Source organism: Rana temporaria, chromosome 1 (assembly GCF_905171775.1).
Source record: "Rana temporaria chromosome 1, aRanTem1.1, whole genome shotgun sequence".
In the NCBI taxonomy this organism is placed as follows: Eukaryota; Metazoa; Chordata; class Amphibia; order Anura; family Ranidae; genus Rana; species Rana temporaria.
The window spans coordinates 624,318,581-624,335,458 of record NC_053489.1 but is presented as its reverse complement, the minus strand read 5'-3'; the positions used below and the strand labels follow the sequence as shown (position 1 = coordinate 624,335,458).

Below are 16,878 nucleotides of genomic sequence, written 5' to 3'. Positions count from 1 at the left end.
TGTGTGTGGGTCTGCGGGCAGGAGCAAGGCAAGCTGGAAGCAGGACTGTCAGTGCTGTTTGGACTGGAGTGGACTAAAGGGACCAACTGGCATTGAGAGAGACTGTCACTGACTCAGGAGGGGACATGTCATTTCAGTAAGGTGTCATCATCTGTGCTGCTGCACACTGCTGTCAGTGTCACTGTCTTGTCCCTGAGCTACTTACTATATTGAGAATAAAAGAAGAAGTATGTTTTTTGCTTGGATGTAAAGCTGAAAAAAAATGTTTTAATGAAGACTTCTACCAGGTACAGTAGAGGATGTCAAGTCATCTGTGCCCAGTCTTGCCACAAAGAGTTAATCCAGCTCTGAGCAATCATCTTGTGTTTTTTTAGTAAGCTAAAAAAACACACACAGATGAGTTTGTGTGGCCACATCCCCCACTGCTGTGCCTGATTTAAATATTACACCCCCCCTACCCGCCAAATTTGAATTCACGCTACGCCGCCACAACTTCACAGGCAAGTGCTTTCTGAATAAAGCACTTGCCTCAAAAACTTGCGGCGGCGTAACGTAAATCAGATAGGTTACGCGGATCTAAAGATGACGTGAAAAATCAAAAGTGCTAATTTTAAAGTTTAATATGCAAGTTATTGTCATAAAAAGTGTTTGGGATGCTGGGTCCTGCCCCAGGGGACATCAATGCAAAAATAAGTTTTAAAGCGGCCATTTTTTCAGTAGGGGTGATTTTAATAATGCTTAAAGTGAAACAATAAAAGTGAAATATTCCTTTAAATTTCGTACCTGGGGGATGTCTATAGTATGACTGTAAAGTGGCGCATGTTTCCCGTGTTTAGAACAGTCCCTGCACAAAATGACAGTAATTTAAAACTACTCGTGGCTATAATGAATTGTCGGGTCCCGACAAAACAGACAAAAGTCATTGAAAAAAACGGCATGGGTTCCCCCTCCAGTCCATTACCAGGCCCTTTGGGTCTGGTATGCATATTAAGGAGAACCCCTAACCAAAGAAGAAAATGCATGGGGTCCCCCCAAATTCCATACCAGGCCCTTCAGGTCTGGTATGGATATTAAGGGGAACCCTGCGCCAAAGAGAGAGAGCGCCCCCCCCTCCTAAACCGTACCAGACCACATGCCCTCAACATAGGGAGGATGTCCCCATGTTGATGGGGACAAGGGCCTCATCCCCACAACCATTGCCTGGTGGTTGTGGGGGTCTGTGGGCGGGGGGCTTATCGGAATATGGAAGCCCCCTTTAACAAAGGGGACACCCAGATCCCGCCCCCCCTATGTGAGTTGGTAATGGGGTACCCCTACCATTTCCCCAAAAAAGTGTAAAAAATAGTATAAAACACACAGACACAGCTTGGGACAAGTCCTTTATTAAAAAAAGAAAGAAAAAAAATTGGGAGACGCCCGCCGAATGACGTGAGACCCGATGTGACAGCTCTTGAATATCTGAGGGAGTGGCCACCCATTACGTGCGCGGGTGACCCCGCCATCTCTGATGCAACGGGGAAACGTCAGGGGTTACCCAGTGACATGTACGAGTGACCCCACCCCCCTTTGACTTAAAAGGAAATCCCCATTACCAATTCACATGGGGGGGCTGGGATCTGGGGGTCCCCTTTGTTTAAGGGGGCTTCCAGATTCCGATAAGCCCGCAGACCCCCACAACCACCGGGCAAGGGTTGTGGGGATGAGGCCCTTGTCCCCATCAACATGGGGACATCCTCCCCATGTTGAGGGCATGTGGCCTGGTACGGTTCAGAAGAGGGGTGCTTTTGTCCCCCCCTTTTCCTGTGGCCTGACAGGTTGCGTGCTCGGATACGGGTCTGGTATGGATTTTTGGGGGGAACCCCACGCGATTTTGTTTTTAATTTTGGCGCCAGGTTCCCCTAAAAAATCCGTACCAGACCTGATTTCTCCAATAGACTTTTAAAAGGGTGTTCCGCGGCTTTCGAATTTGCAGCGAATGTCCCAAATTGTTCGCTATTCGGCGAACAGGCAACTCGAACATCTGGCTCATCCCTACTCATCAGCTGTTAGTTTAAAGTGTAAGTTCACCTTTACAGAATCCCTGTAAGGTGAACTTACACTGGACCCCCTCTCCACCCCCCTCACCCCGGTCCCACTATACCTGAAGCTGGCGATCACCCACTAGGAGACAGCGGGTCACCGCTTCACCAGTCAGGGTATTTGAAATCCCCACAGCGTTCTCTCTTCTTCTCCCCCCCACTGATAGGACAGAGTAGATGGGCTCTTTTCGGTTGGCGGCGTCCATGTCATGTGACAGCACCGATCAATTAGAATGCATCCTATATGTACATTTACGAGATATGTTTAGGAGATTAAGCCGCAGGGATTTCAGACCCCCGGACCACTGAAGCGACGACTCCATGTCTCCTAGCGGGTGATTGCCAGCTTCAGGTACAGGGGGACCGAGGGAATGGGGAAGGGGTCCAGTGTAAGTTCACCTTACAGATTTTCTGTAAAGGTGAACTTACCTTTTAAGAAATATTTATCTAGCCAGAAATTGTGTGAGCTGGTAACTTCCTGTGCTTTATGCTTCTGAACGGTTGTTCCCTGCCATCTCCAAGGACTACAAAACACCTTGCCCTGGAGAAGAGAGGGAGGTGTTATGTAGTCCCAACACTTCCTGTTCTGAGTGACATTAACCAGAGTAAAATAAAGGGAAAAAAGTCTGTGGCCCCTAAAGGTCGGCCCTAGTCTGGCTAGGGCCTGTGGCACGGGTGCTGGAGGGACCCTCTACAATTCACAGAGGAATCCTATCCTGGAGGCATGGTAGCAAGTGATAAGACAGCATGCCGCGTTTACATGCCGCGCTTTGTAAACTCAGCTGTTGTGCTGCGCATGCGCTGCTTGTCCCAGGAACATTTTTATAGCAGGTACTTCTCGACAGAATACCGGCTCAGGAGCACACATGCACCGGTACCATCTGCTTGCTGAGGAGGCACCCAGAGGGAGGAGCAGACAGTGCCAGTGGGGGACTTCCAGAAGAGGTGGTAAGGGACTGCTTTGTGCAATACTATTGCACAGGACAAGTTAGTATAAAAAATGATATTTTAACACAAAAATATCACTTTAAGCACTTGCCGACCAGCAGCCGCAGTTTTACTGCAGCAACATGGCTCGGCTGGGCGAAACAACATTATATTATGTGGCTTCACCCTGTGGCCACTAGAGGTGCGCACGCGATCGCTGCTCGCCCCCAGAGCTGGTGCGAGTGCCTGGCGGCCTTGATGACCGTCGAGCACCCGCGATCGCTCGTAAACACACAGCTCCCAGGTGATTGTATGTTCATAAAAAGTATGAACAGCGATCTGTCATTTCCCCTGGTAAGTCCCATCCCACCTTCAGTTAGAACACTTTTAGGGAACACAATTAACCCCTTGATCGCTCCCTAGTGTTAACCCCTTCACTGCCAGTGACACTTTTACAGTAATCATTTTCTTTTTTTTTTTTAGCACTGATCGCTAAAATTGTCAATGGTCCCAAAAAATGTGTCAAAAGTGTCCAATGTGTCCGCCATAATGTTGCAGTCCCGATAGAAAAAAACAAAAAATTGCAGATCGCCGCTATTACTAGTAAAAAAAATAATAATAAAAATGTCATAATTCTATGCCCTATTTTGTAGACGCTATAACTTTTGTGCAAACCAATCAATATACGCTTATTGCGTTTTTTTGTTTTTTTTTACCAAAATTATGTAGAAGAATACATATCGGCCTAAACTGAGAAAAAATATATACATATTTTTTTTTTTAAATTGGGATATTTATTATGGCAAAAAGTAAAAGATATTGGCCTGGATTCACGTAACACTTACGCGGCGTATCTCGAGATCTCGAGATACGCCGCGTAAGTGCACAGATGCGCCGTCGTATCTATGCGCCTGAGTCTTAATGCAAGATACGCCTGAAATGTGGCTTCATCCGACCGACGTAAGTTTCCTATGCCGTCGGAGCCTGGGCGCATATTTACGCTGGCCGCAAGGGGCGCTTCCATTGATTTACGCGTTGAATATGCAAATGACCGAGATACGCCGATTCACGAACGTACTTGCACCCGTCGCAGTAATATACGCTGTTTACGTAAGGCGTACGTCCGGCGTAAAGTTATTCCACCTATAGGAGGCGCATCCCATGCAAAGGTATGGATGACGGAACAGCCGTCGTATTTTACGTCGTTTAAGTAGTAGTACGTGAATGGGGCTGGGCGTAGGTTACATTCACGTCATAGGCATTGAGCCGTTGTATCTTAGGGAGTATGTTCGACGTGATTCTGAGCATGCACCGTTCATTCGGCCCTTCATTTGCATGGGGTCACGCTTCATTTAAATGCATCATGCCCACACTCCACCTACTTTGAATTAGGCGGGCTTACACCGACGGATTTAAGTTATGCCGGCGCAACGTTGGGAGCAAGTATTTTGAGAATACTGTGCTCGCCTCTCTACACTACGTCAGCATAGCGTATATTCAATACGCTATGCCGGCATAACTATGCGCCCAGGTATGTGAATCTGGGCCATTGTGTTTTTTTTCAAAATTGTTGCTGTTCTTTTGTTTATAGCTCAAAAAAAAAAAACGCAGAGGTGATCAAATACCAGCAAAATAAATCTCTATTTGTGGGGAAAAAAGGACGCACATTTTGTTGGGGTATAATGTCGCATGACTGCACAATTGTCAGTTAAAGCAACGCAGTGCCAAATTGTAAAAAGTGCTCTGGTCAGGAAGGGGGTAAAATCTTCCGGGGCTGAAGTGGTTAAATGACAGCTTCATACTTTCATATAATAGATGACTATAGAAGGAAGTATATTTCTATAAATCACAGCAAGAGTTGCACAAAATCAAAAAACATGTCAGGTCCACTTTAAAGAAACATACAAATACTACAGTGAAGCGTTAGGCTGGTTTTGGCATTGGTTGAACACAATCCAGGTTTTCTGGGTGGGTGGATTTGGTGCACAGAAGGACCCCAGACACACCAACACAGTGAGCGCACTATGTCGCTAGCCAAGCAATAGCAACCAATGTGTGGAATTTGGGATTTACACCCCAGTTCAGGTTTCTTTGAGGAAATTCCTGTCTGGGCTTCAACACTACTGTGAACATGGTCCAAGACAGCCAGTTAATAATGCCAGCATACCCACTGTAGTCAGGGGGTCCCCAGTCATATGGATGACCTATGGAAGTGTAATGAGCCATCATTCACAGCCAGCTCTGACACCGACGTACAGACATCAGGCAGTTAGCAGTTCATTATCCTGCTTTGGATGGAGTCCATAGTAATAAAAATATAATGGCTTTGCTGTAATGAAATTAGACGTTTCTGTGTACTGGAGGTGATGATCCATTAATTAAAAGGATTCTTTGTTTTCTAGGAAATGAATGTGTCATCATATGAATATATGTACTTGGCTCCTGTATAGGACTGGATATAAAAATCAGCCCTGGAATATAAAATATATCAAACCAAACAGAGCAGATTTTGTTAAATTAGAACTAGCATAAGGTCATGAAAACCCTAAAATAATGAGTTCCTTTTCACACCAGAGCATCTTCTGCTGATATCCCTCAAACGTGATAATGCTCAAGATGAAGAGTCTGAAGATGATCTAGGCAAGTTTTTCTCAACCTTCTTTTAGTCACCCATTAAAAGTATTTCTAGTCTCGAGGCACCCCGGTGTAAAAAGCAGTCCTTCCAGCTTAGAAAAGCAGTTCTGATTGTAGAGAGTGTAGGGATCAGGATTAAAAGTAAAGTTCAGTGGAAGATAATCCAAAGCATTCGCATATCACAGCGAGTTTCCCCATAGTAGTTAATGGAAACGAAAATAATTTGTTCCGCATTGACTTCAATGGCATGCAATACCGCATGTGGCCACAGGTGGATGGGGCACCGGAGAGCCTCAGAAACACCCGAAAAGGCCAGAGGACAACTCCGCTCTGCTCCAGCGCCCCCCCCCCCCCACCTCAGGCCAAAAAGCGGTACTGCACACCGCTTTGGCTTGAATCCTGAAACACTCGCAAACCGAGTCAGGATTTTCCAAAAAAACAGTGCTTGTATTGCGAAACGCTCGTTAACCGCATTACTCGCAATCCGAGGTTCCACTTTACAGAGAAGGAGTCATAAGTGTGTAACGTACAGATAGCTAGATTCAGAGAGACTTAGGCTGGCGTATCAGTAGATACGCCAGCCTAAGTCAGAATTTGCGTCGGCGCTAATTTAAGCGTATTCTGGTAACCAGATACGCTTAAATTAGGCTCAGATACGAGCGGCGTAAGTGTCTTACACCCTCGTATCCTAAAGTGCAATTTTTAGGCTGACCGCTAGGTGGCGCTTCCATTGCGGTCGGCGTAGAATATGTAAATCAGTAGATACGCCTATTCACGAACGTACGCCCGGCCGACGCAGTACAGATACGTAACGCATTAGCAGGCCTAAAGTTATTCCATCAAATAGATGGAATAGTAATGTTAAGTATGGCCGCCGTTCCCGCGTCGAAATTCGAAAATTTTACGTCGTTTGCGTAAGTCATCCGTAAATAGGGATTTACGTCGTTTACGTCCACGTCGAAATCAATAGGCCCGTGCGGCGGACTTAGCCGCAATGCACACTGGGAAATGTAGGCGCACGGCGCATGCGCAGTTCCAAAAAAACGTCACTCACATCGGGTCAAGCCTAATTATCATAAAACACGCCCCTCAGCCTAATTTGAATTAGGCGCCCTTACGCCCGCCGGCTTTAGGCTACGCCGCCATAACTTAGCAGGCAAGTACATTGTGAATCATGTACTTGCCTCGCTAACTTACGGTGGTGTAGCCTAAATGCCATAAGCTACGCCGCCGCAAGTATGCGCTCGCCATCCTGAATCTGGCCCAGAGTGTGGGGGTGAAGAGTGAAAGTAACATACAGACATACATATATACAGAAACACATGTATTTTATTGGGATTTTATGTGATAGACCAACACAAAGTGGCACATAAATGTGAAGTGGAAGAAAAATGATAAATGGTTTTCAATTTTTTTTTTTTAAATAAATATGTGAAAAGTGTGGGGGGCATTTGTATTCAGCCCCCTGAGTCAATACTTTGTAGAACCTCCTTTCACTGCAATTACAGCTGCAAGTCTTTTTGGGGGGGTCTCTACCAGCTCTGCACATCTAGAGAGAGAAATGTTTGCCAATTCTTCTTTGCAAATTAGCTTAAGCTCTGTCAGATTGGATGGAGAGAATCTGAACAGCAATTTTCAAGTCTTGCCACAAATTCACAATGTGATTTAGGTCTGGACTTTGACTGGGCCATTCTAACACATGAATATGCTTTGATCCAAACCATTCCATTGTAGCTCTAGCTGTATGTTTAGGGTCGTTGTCCTGCTGGAAGGTGAACCTCCGCCCCAGTCTCAAGTTATTTGTAGACTCTAATGTTTTTTTTTCTAAGATTGGCCTGTATTTGGCTCCATCCATCTTCCCGTCAACTCTGACTAGCTTCCCTTTCCCTGCTAAAGAAAGGCATCCCCATAACATGATGCTGCCACCACCATGTTTCACAGTGGGGATGGTGTGCAGTATTAGTTTTCCTCCACACATAACTTTTTTTGCTTTTAGGCTAAAAAGTAAAATTTTGGTCTTATCTGACTCAACTTATGCCGCGTACAGACGGTCGTTTTTTGTGATGAAAAAAAAACGTAGTTTTTAAAAACGTCATTTAAAATGACCGTGTGGGGAAAACGTCGTTTTATGTCTTCTGAAAAACGAAAAAAAAAAATTCGAACATGCTTGAATTTTTTGTGTAGTTTTTCGAAACTTCGTTTTTTGTGTCAATTAAAATGATAGTGTGTGGGCAAAACGACGTTTAAAACAACGTTTTTAAACCCACGCATGCTCAGAAGCAAATATATATATATATATATATATATACACACACACACACACATACAAATTATTATTATTTTTACAAAAAAGGGGGGTTGCCATCCGGGACCTCTGAGCCCTTTAATAATAATAATAATAAACAAAATAAACCTCTGGGCCCTTTAATAAAAAATATATATATATATATATATATATATATATATATATATATATATATATATATATATATAAAAATTAAAAAAAATATACATTTATAAAACAAGGGGGGTTGCTATCCAGGGCCCTGGGGACCTCTGGGCCCTTTAATAAAAAAATAATAAATAAATATATATAAAAAATAAATATTTATAAAAAATAAAAAAAGGGGGGTTGCCACATGGGGCCCTGGGGACCTCTGAGCCCTTTAATAAAAAAAATAATATATATATAAAATAAAGAAATAAAATAATATAAAACATTTTTTTTTTTTTATAAAAAAAAGGGGGTTGCCATCCGGGGCCCTGGGCCCTTTAATAATAATAATAAATATATATACATACATATATGTGTATATATATGTGTATATGTATAAAATAAATAAAAAATATATAACATTTTTATTTATTTTTTATAAAAAAAGGGGGGTTGCCATCCGGGACCTCTGAGCCCTTTAATAATAATAAAAAAAATAAACCTCTGGGCCCTTTAATAAAAAAAATAAAAAATATATATAAAAAAATAAAAAAAATAAAGAAATAAAATGATATAAAAAATGTTTTTTTTTTATAAAAAAGGGGGTTTGCCATATAAAAAAGGGCCCTGGGCCCTTTAATAATAATAATAATAAATATATACATATATATATATATATATATAAATAAAAAAATATATATAAAAAAAAAAGGGGGGTTGTCATCCGGGGCCCTGGGGATCTCCGGCCCCCCGTACTCCTAACAAAAAAAAATTGGCCCTTTAATTAAAAATATATTAACAAATATATATATATTTTTTTATAAAAAATAATTTAAAAAAAAGGGGAGTTGCCATATTGGGCCCTGTGGGCCTCCGGACCCCTGGGGACCTCCAGACCCCTAAAAAACAAATATATATATTTTTTTTTAAAGGGGGTTGCCATCCGGGCCCCTGGGGACCTCCAGGCCCCTTACAGATGTACTGCCTGTACCCCCCTGATGGCGGCCCTGCATACATGAACACATATAAATACATGCTTTTACTTCACCCATGACAAACCCAGACAGCACCCAGATTAAGAAAGGCTGTACTAGACACCTCAGCCACACAATACAGTTTGGTCCTCGACAGAACCAGCGGCACAGCTTGGTAAACAACACACTGGCCTGCTGACTAGAAAAAAGTGGGCAGTGGGACATGAGAGCTTTTTTTTAGCACAAACGGTGATTGTGACAGACCCAATTGGGACAGGAGCTTTTGTTCTACCCACCGATTATGGGCCATGGAGGAGACCGGGGATTTTGTCTGCTTTTCCCGGTCACAGCATGGAAAAGAGTTCAGTTCAGCCTCTGATCCCAAGGAGAGAGCGGATCATTCTCCAATGGGCAACAATGTAATGAACGCTGAGAGCGAGGCTTGGATTAATTCTCGAAAAAAAGACAATGAAGCTTCCCTTCTAGAGTGGATGGAAGGTGTAATATTAATCTTATACCGGTTAATGGTCAGAGGGAACATGGTGGCCCTCCTGCAGACTGAGTAGGAGAAGCTCCTTCACTTGGGACAGAAATATTTATCAACAATTTCCCTCAAGAGATCTATGAAGGTAAATTAATTTCACTTCTTCAGACTGCTGGAACATTGTATAAGTTTTGCCCTATGATAACTTGTCTAGAAGGACAGATTACACAAGGCTGGTTAAATGATATTTGGATAGCCCTTCTTTCTGTGGAACTGGTGCCAAACAGTCTGGGTGGGCACTGACCTGATCCACCTAGCCTTGTCTAGGTGACGAGTTGGTAATTGGCTTACTGTTTATTAGAAAGCTGTTGATTAGCTTACTGTTTATGTTTAAGTTATCTGTTCATTAGATGTACGGTTACATGTACTAATGATATTACTGTTTAAAGTTTGCATTGTTTAAGATAATGTAATCAAGCGCTTATCTGATTTTGTGTGGTATATATTCTGTGTGAGTTTACAATAATGCCAGTTCCAGTTTGCACCTAAGCTAGTGTCGTCTAGTTCTTGGGGGAAATGCTCAGCTATAATACCTGGTTCCTGGTTTCAGAGTGGAGGAAGCTGTATCTTGGCAGGGGCACCCATGTGAGGTACCAGGCGGTCCGTCACAGTGATTTATTTCCTTTTTTTTAATAACCTATTTGTACTGTGCAACATATGTACAACCTGCATACCAGGAAAGCAAATATCAGGAAAGTGATACAAGTCTGCAAGCACTGACCAATAGATCTTTTCACAAGCCCTTCTGACTATGGTTCTGCAAGAGAAAACCTGGGCATTTTAATTGTAGAACACACAGACTTACCTAGTTCCAAACTGCTGTTGGTGACACAAAACCCCCACTCCTTGTCTCTGTCATAGTTACGTGTTGTAGCACACCTAGGATACAGTATGTACAGGATCATTAGAAACTCTTTAGCTGACTTAACAGTCTGTAAATGTCTATACCATGCATCATTTTGCATTACATTGAAGCATGCTGCATGAGGTCAGCCCGTGTTATTTAAATTAACTTTTTTTATTTTTTTTTGGGGGGGTCCTGGCTACTGCTTGGCTGGGGACCTCTGTTCTATTCTCCTGGAGCATTTGCAGAAATGTTTCCCAAGGATCCAGAACACAGGCTGCTGGCGTACAGAAACTGACTGATACTGCAGTACACAGTATTCAGGACACACGGAGTACCAACCTTCCCTTTTGAGAGATTTACATTATTACTACTAGTACACTCAGGACTGTATTCCTGTTGAGGAGTCCCTGTTTAGTACCACTTTGTCTACACAATTCTAAGGGGGTGCCTTCCCCCTGAAGTATTATTTCAGCATTAGTGCCCTCTATTGCAAGTTTTGTAGTTATTGGTGTATCCCCATGCTCACGCTTGCCCAGTGGCATAACTAGAACCATCAGGGCTTCTTCCCTCTAAGCCCGGTGGTGGAATGCCATGGCTCGGTCGCAAGTGTGACCTTTGTGACCATGGTAGTTCTGCCACTGGTGTCAGTAGTTTTTTATTTTTGTGATCTGATTTTTTATTTTTTTTTACAATATCATATTTTGTATTATTATTGTTATTATTTTTTTATTTATTTATGTAGGAGCCCCATTGGGGGGGGGAGGGGCAGCAAAAAGAAGCTGGATAGAAGGAGTGGCAGGGGCAGCTACATATAGAGGAGCTGAAAATTTAAAGATTGGTTCCTCTACATGCAGCCGTACCTGCCGCAAATGTGACCCCTGTAGGTACACCCCTGCCCTCACCCTATCCAGGTTCTATAACAAAAATAAAAAACACACAAAAGACATGCACAGCCTGCTCTCTAACTTGAGTACTTGTAACTGGCAGCTTCCAGTCATGTGGCTGCCGATCACAGCGGTCACATAATCAGAGTGCCCGCCTCCCAACATTAAGAACCTCTTAAAGGGCCAGGAGGTGGCAATGGGAAATATGCTTGTTATAATGGGGATACATAACAATTAACCTGACTTTATAAAACTTCTTTAGCGCCTTCTAGTGTGCTAGAAGTATAATGGATAGAGTTTTGTGAGAGTAGGTACATTTGCAGGGTGTATTTTGATCTGGGTTGGGAGTGATTTAGAGTAGAGCTGGTGACTCACAGGCTGGAGTTGTATATACCGGAGGTGTATATAATTAGTCAAAAAAATTTTTTTTGCAATCAGGTGGGCATCTCATGAATATCCCATCCCCATCCCATTTTAGTCCCCTCAATAAAAAATACAAGGTTCAATGACTGGTTTTCTGCCTGAGGGTGAATGAGAACTGTGTACCTGGCTGGGCAGGGTGACAGACCGACCACAACACTCAGCAGCCCTTACGCTCCGCACTCTAATCACAGAGGATTACTCACCAATCTCTCTTCAAGAAAAGACCTGAAATGCAGGAAAAATGCAGACGTCCTCCCAGCCGAAAAGGAAACTTGCACAATTTGTTGTCTTCTGTATAGACTGAAAGGAAAGAAAAAATATAAAACTGTCAAGTTTGCAGATTTTTGGTTTCCTCTAAAGTTTAAACCTGTGCGCTCTGATATTTTTAGGAAAGGTCTCCAAATTGTTTTTATTGACCTTGCTCATTTCGCTGTAATTCCGAGGTGTAGTGATGGAGCTGTCCAGATTCATTTTATAGGCAATTATCCAAATAATTAGGCAAACGGTCATTATCAAATAAACAAGTGGATGACTTATGCCGCGTACACACCATCAATTTATGTGATGAAAAAAAACGACACTTTCTGTGAAGTAAAAAATGACGTTTTTGAAACTTCAATTTTCAAAGACGAAGTTGCCTACACACCATCGTTTTCTCACAATGATCTTGCAAAGTGAGGTTACGTTCCACCACGTTTTACCATTGAAGCTTGCTTCATAAGTAGCTTCTGGGCATGCGTGGATGAAAAAACGTCTTAGAAAACGACGTTTTTTGCTACACACGGTCAATTTCTGTGAAGTAAAAAGTGCACTTTTGAAAAACGACACATAAAATTGAAGCATGCTTCAATTTTTTTTGGTCGTTTTTTACAAGACATAAAACGACGTTTTCCCCCACACACAGTCAATTAAAGTGACGTTTTTAAAAACGTCATTTTTTTTCATCACATAAAGTGATGGTGTGTACGCGGCATTAGGTTAAAGTCAAATATTGGATATACTGTATATGTAGGGCCAGATTCTCCTGATACGCCGTCGTATCTCTGAGTGTATCTATGCGGCTGATTCATAGAATCAGTTACGCATAGATAGCCCTAAGATCCGACAGGTGTTATTGACTTTACACCATCGGATCTTAGGATGCAATACTTTGGCCGCCGCTGGGTGGAGTTCGCGTCGTTTTCCTGCGTCGGGTATGCAAATGAGGTTTTACGGCGATTCACGACGGTTTTCGCGTTCGTTACGTCGTCGCTAGTAATTTTTTCCCGTCGCAAAGTTAAACCTGCTTTAACATGGCTTAACTTTAGACGAGCCATGTTAAAGTATGGCCGTCGTTCCCGGGTCGAATTTCAAAAAAAAAATTTTTGCGCAAGACGTCCGGGAATATGAAAGTACGTTCCGCACGTCGCCGTTCAAAAAAATGACGTCACTTCGCGCAAAGCACGGCGGTAATTTCAAAACGGAGGATGCGCAGTACGTCCGGCGCGGGAGCGTGCCTAATTTAAATGGTACGCGCCCCATTTGAATTAGGCGGGCTTGCGCCGGACGCCTTTACGTTACACCGCCGTAAATTTACACGCAAGTGCTTGCGCTTGCAAGCACTTGCGCTGAAAACTTGCGGCGGTGTAACGTATAGACGATACGTTACGCCGCCGCACTTATATGTGAATCTGGCCTGTAGTTTTTAGTCTTTTTATTGTAGGGGTCACACATCTCTATTTCAGCAATGAATAAGGCTGAGCTGGAATGTGCAGGGATCGTTCATCTCTGCTTGCAGGATGTTCTATCCATGTGTGCCCTCCGTCGAAAACTGCCCGTGCATGCGCAGAACGGAAGGGGACTCCAGCTGATTTACCGATCAGCTGGAGTGACGTCAACACAGCGCATGCGCTTATCGCAGGAGGCTTTTTTTAGATGGGAGATACCATTCAATGGGCAAAATTGAGTGCTTTGCAAAGAGTGGAGGAACAGCGGGCCAGATTCACGTAGAATCGCGGCGGCGTAACGTATCGTATATACGTTACATCGCCGCAAGTTTTCATCGCAAGTGCCTGATTCACAAAGCACTTGCATGAAAACTTACGCCGGCGGCCTCCGGCGTAAGCCTGCGTAATTCAAAGGGGCGTGTGCCATTTAAATTAGGTGCGCTCCCGCGCCGGACCTACTGCGCATGCTCCGTTTTGAAATTCCCGCCGTGCTTTGCGTGAAGTGACGTCATTTTTTTCGAACGGCGACGTGCGTAGCGTACTTTCGTATTCCCGGACATCTTACGCAAGAACAAAAAATGTTTACATTTCAACGCGGGAACGACGGCCATACTTTATACAGCACATACGTGTGGTGTGTAAAGTTAGGGCAGCTAAAACGACGACTAACTTTGCGATGGAAAACTAGACTAGCAGCGACGTAGTGAACGCGAAAAACCGTCGTGGATCACCGTAACTACTAATTTGCATACCCGACGCTGGTTTCCGACGCAAACTCCCCCCAGTGGCAGCCGAGATACTGCATCCTAAGATCCGACAGTGTAATTCAATTACACCTGTCGGATCTAAGGGCTATCTATGCGTAACTGATTGTATGAATCAGTCGCATAGTTAGGAAGACCCTAAAACAGAGATACGACGACGTATCAGGAGATACGCCGTCGTATCTCTTTTGTGAATCTGGGCCAGCGTATTTGTCAGATTGAGCCTCGCTGTTGCAGGGCGGGTTGTGGGTGACAAATACGCTGTCCCTCCTACTGGTCAAACCCTGAAGCCCCACCTGTTACCTCCACTCCACCAATCCAGTAAGTGTCCCTTACTATTTCTTTTAAACCCTCCTAAAAACTCCAACCATTCCAAACCCCAGGGCCGGCCCTACCATGGGACCCGATGGTACCATTGTACCAGGCAGCACTTTCAGGGGGGCAGCAAATTTCCTGCCCGCACGCCATCCCATTCCGCCAGCTCAACTCTCCACTCCACTGTGGGGCTAATTGCCGCCCGACCGCTCCTCCCGTTCCGCTCTCCGCTCCACTGTGGGGATAATTGCATGAATAGAGCCATAACAGGTCCTTTTTATACTCCTATATACATGTATAGAGCCATGACGGGTCCACTTTAGTTATCATGATATAAAATAATGGATGTGGTACCAGGCAGCACAATGTCTTGGGCCGGCACTGCCAAACCCCTTTATAACCCTGTCATGTCAGCCCTCCGTCTAGGTTTCTTTTCCTTACTCCAGGCCTTGCTTGATCATTGTTCATACATCATCAAGGGCCCTAGACCAGGGGTCTCCAAACTATGGCCCTCCAGTTGTTTAGGAACTACAATTCCCATCATGCCTAGTCATAACTGAATGTCAGAGTTTTACAATGCCTCATGGAACGTGTAGTTCTGCAACAGCTGGAGGGCCATAGTTTGAAGATGCCAGTCCTAGACTAAAGCTCAGTACGCACGGACCAAATGTTGGGTGGCATCAGCTGGTTCAATAGAAAAACAGACTGATATTTGGCCAGTGTGCATCCATTCAGCGCCTTCTGTTGAAGGCTCATGACCGAAAAAAGCAGTTCTGGCGAGGGGGGCGCCCCCCAGAACACAATAGTACAGCATGGGAGATTGCTGTACTAACATCAGATTGTCAGTACAGCGACTATGACCTGAGCTGTCAGGTTTTTTTTTTTTTTTTCGTTCAACCCGCTGGGTTGTACAGAAGAAGACTAGTAGTGTGTATAAGGCATAAGATAATTGTTGAGAGAGGGCCAACTTAGGTAAATCCTGGTTATTTATTAAAACTGGAGAGTGCAAAATCTGGTGCAGCTCTGCATAGAAACCAATCAGCTTCCAGATCTTTTTTTTTTTTGTCAAAGCTTAATTGAACAAGCTGTAGTTAGAAGCTCATTGGCTATCAAGCACAGCTACACCAGATTTTGCACTCTCCAGTTTTAATAAACCACCCTCATCTGTGATTTGTTCATCACAAATGTCTGACACAGATCAGACCCTACTGCAGCTTCTCACCCTCACTTGATACAACATTACAATGTTGTAGTCAGATCACTGGGGGAAAAGGGACCGAGGACATGCTTCTTCCTACCTGCAGCAGACTGATGACATTGGGCCAGATCCACAAAGAAGTTACGTCGGCGTATCTTTTTTCTGTATCCAGAAAGCAAGATACGCCGGATTTTTGCTTAAATACGACTGACGTAAGTCTCTTACGCCGTCGTATCTTAGTTGCATATTTACGCTGGCCGCTAGGTGGCGCTTCCGTAGATTTACGTGCAGAATATGCAAATTAGGTAGATACGCCGATTCACGAACGTACGTGCGTATCTATATGTGTCGTTTGCGTAAGGCGTCGGACCGGCGTAAAGTTACCCCTGCTATAGTGAGGCGTACGCAATGTTAAGTATGGACGTCGGGACAGCGTAAAATTTTCCGTCGTTTGCGTAAAACGTTCGCGAATAGAGCTTTGCGTAGGTTACATTCACGTCATCTAGGCATTGAGCGGGCGTAATTTAATTTGAAAATTATATGCGATACTGAGCATGCGCGCGCATGCGCTGTTCAAAAAAGCGTCATTTACGTGGGGTCATGCTTAGTTTACATACAACACGCCCCCCTGTTCCTCATTTGATTTAGGCGCGCTTACGCCGGCACATTTACGCTACGCCGCCGTAACTTTAGACGCAAGTGCTTTGTGAATACAGAACTTGCCTCTCTAAGTTGCGGCGGCGTAGCGTAACTATGATACGCTACGCCCGCTTATTTTTATGCCGATCTACGTGAATCTGGGCCATTATCTTTACCTCACTTCACTGCTCAAGAGTTGTTTTTTAATTATAAAAAAAGTACAGATTTTTTTGTAAAAACTGATACTATGTATACACAGGCAGCAGGAAGCTTCTCAGTAGAATGTTGTATTTATTCATGATTACATGCTGTTTATGGTGGCTCGGTGTATATGTGACAATACAATACAATAAGAGAATTTCCCCCTCTTTGTGAATGTCATTTAGGACATGAAAGTGTCTGGGGCCATTGTGAATCAAAGCCGAGCTGACTATTCTCCGACTTCCTCAAATGGTAACTTTTTATCTTGTAACAACGTGTCCCCTATTACAGTGTACTCCTGTTCCATTAC

General features: G+C 43.8%; 1 protein-coding gene across 1 annotated transcript in view; it reads right to left on the bottom strand.

Annotated features, from left to right (window-relative positions):
• Positions 1–16,878, bottom strand: part of HGFAC (HGF activator) — a 114,790-nt gene that overhangs the window by 63,532 nt on the left and 34,380 nt on the right. The window contains exons 3-4 of the mRNA XM_040335347.1: positions 11,949–12,045; positions 10,397–10,470 (exon numbers count right to left, since the gene is read on the bottom strand). Of these exons, the coding sequence (XP_040191281.1) occupies positions 10,397–10,470; positions 11,949–12,045 (171 nt within the window). The remainder of the gene's footprint in view (positions 1–10,396; positions 10,471–11,948; positions 12,046–16,878) is intronic.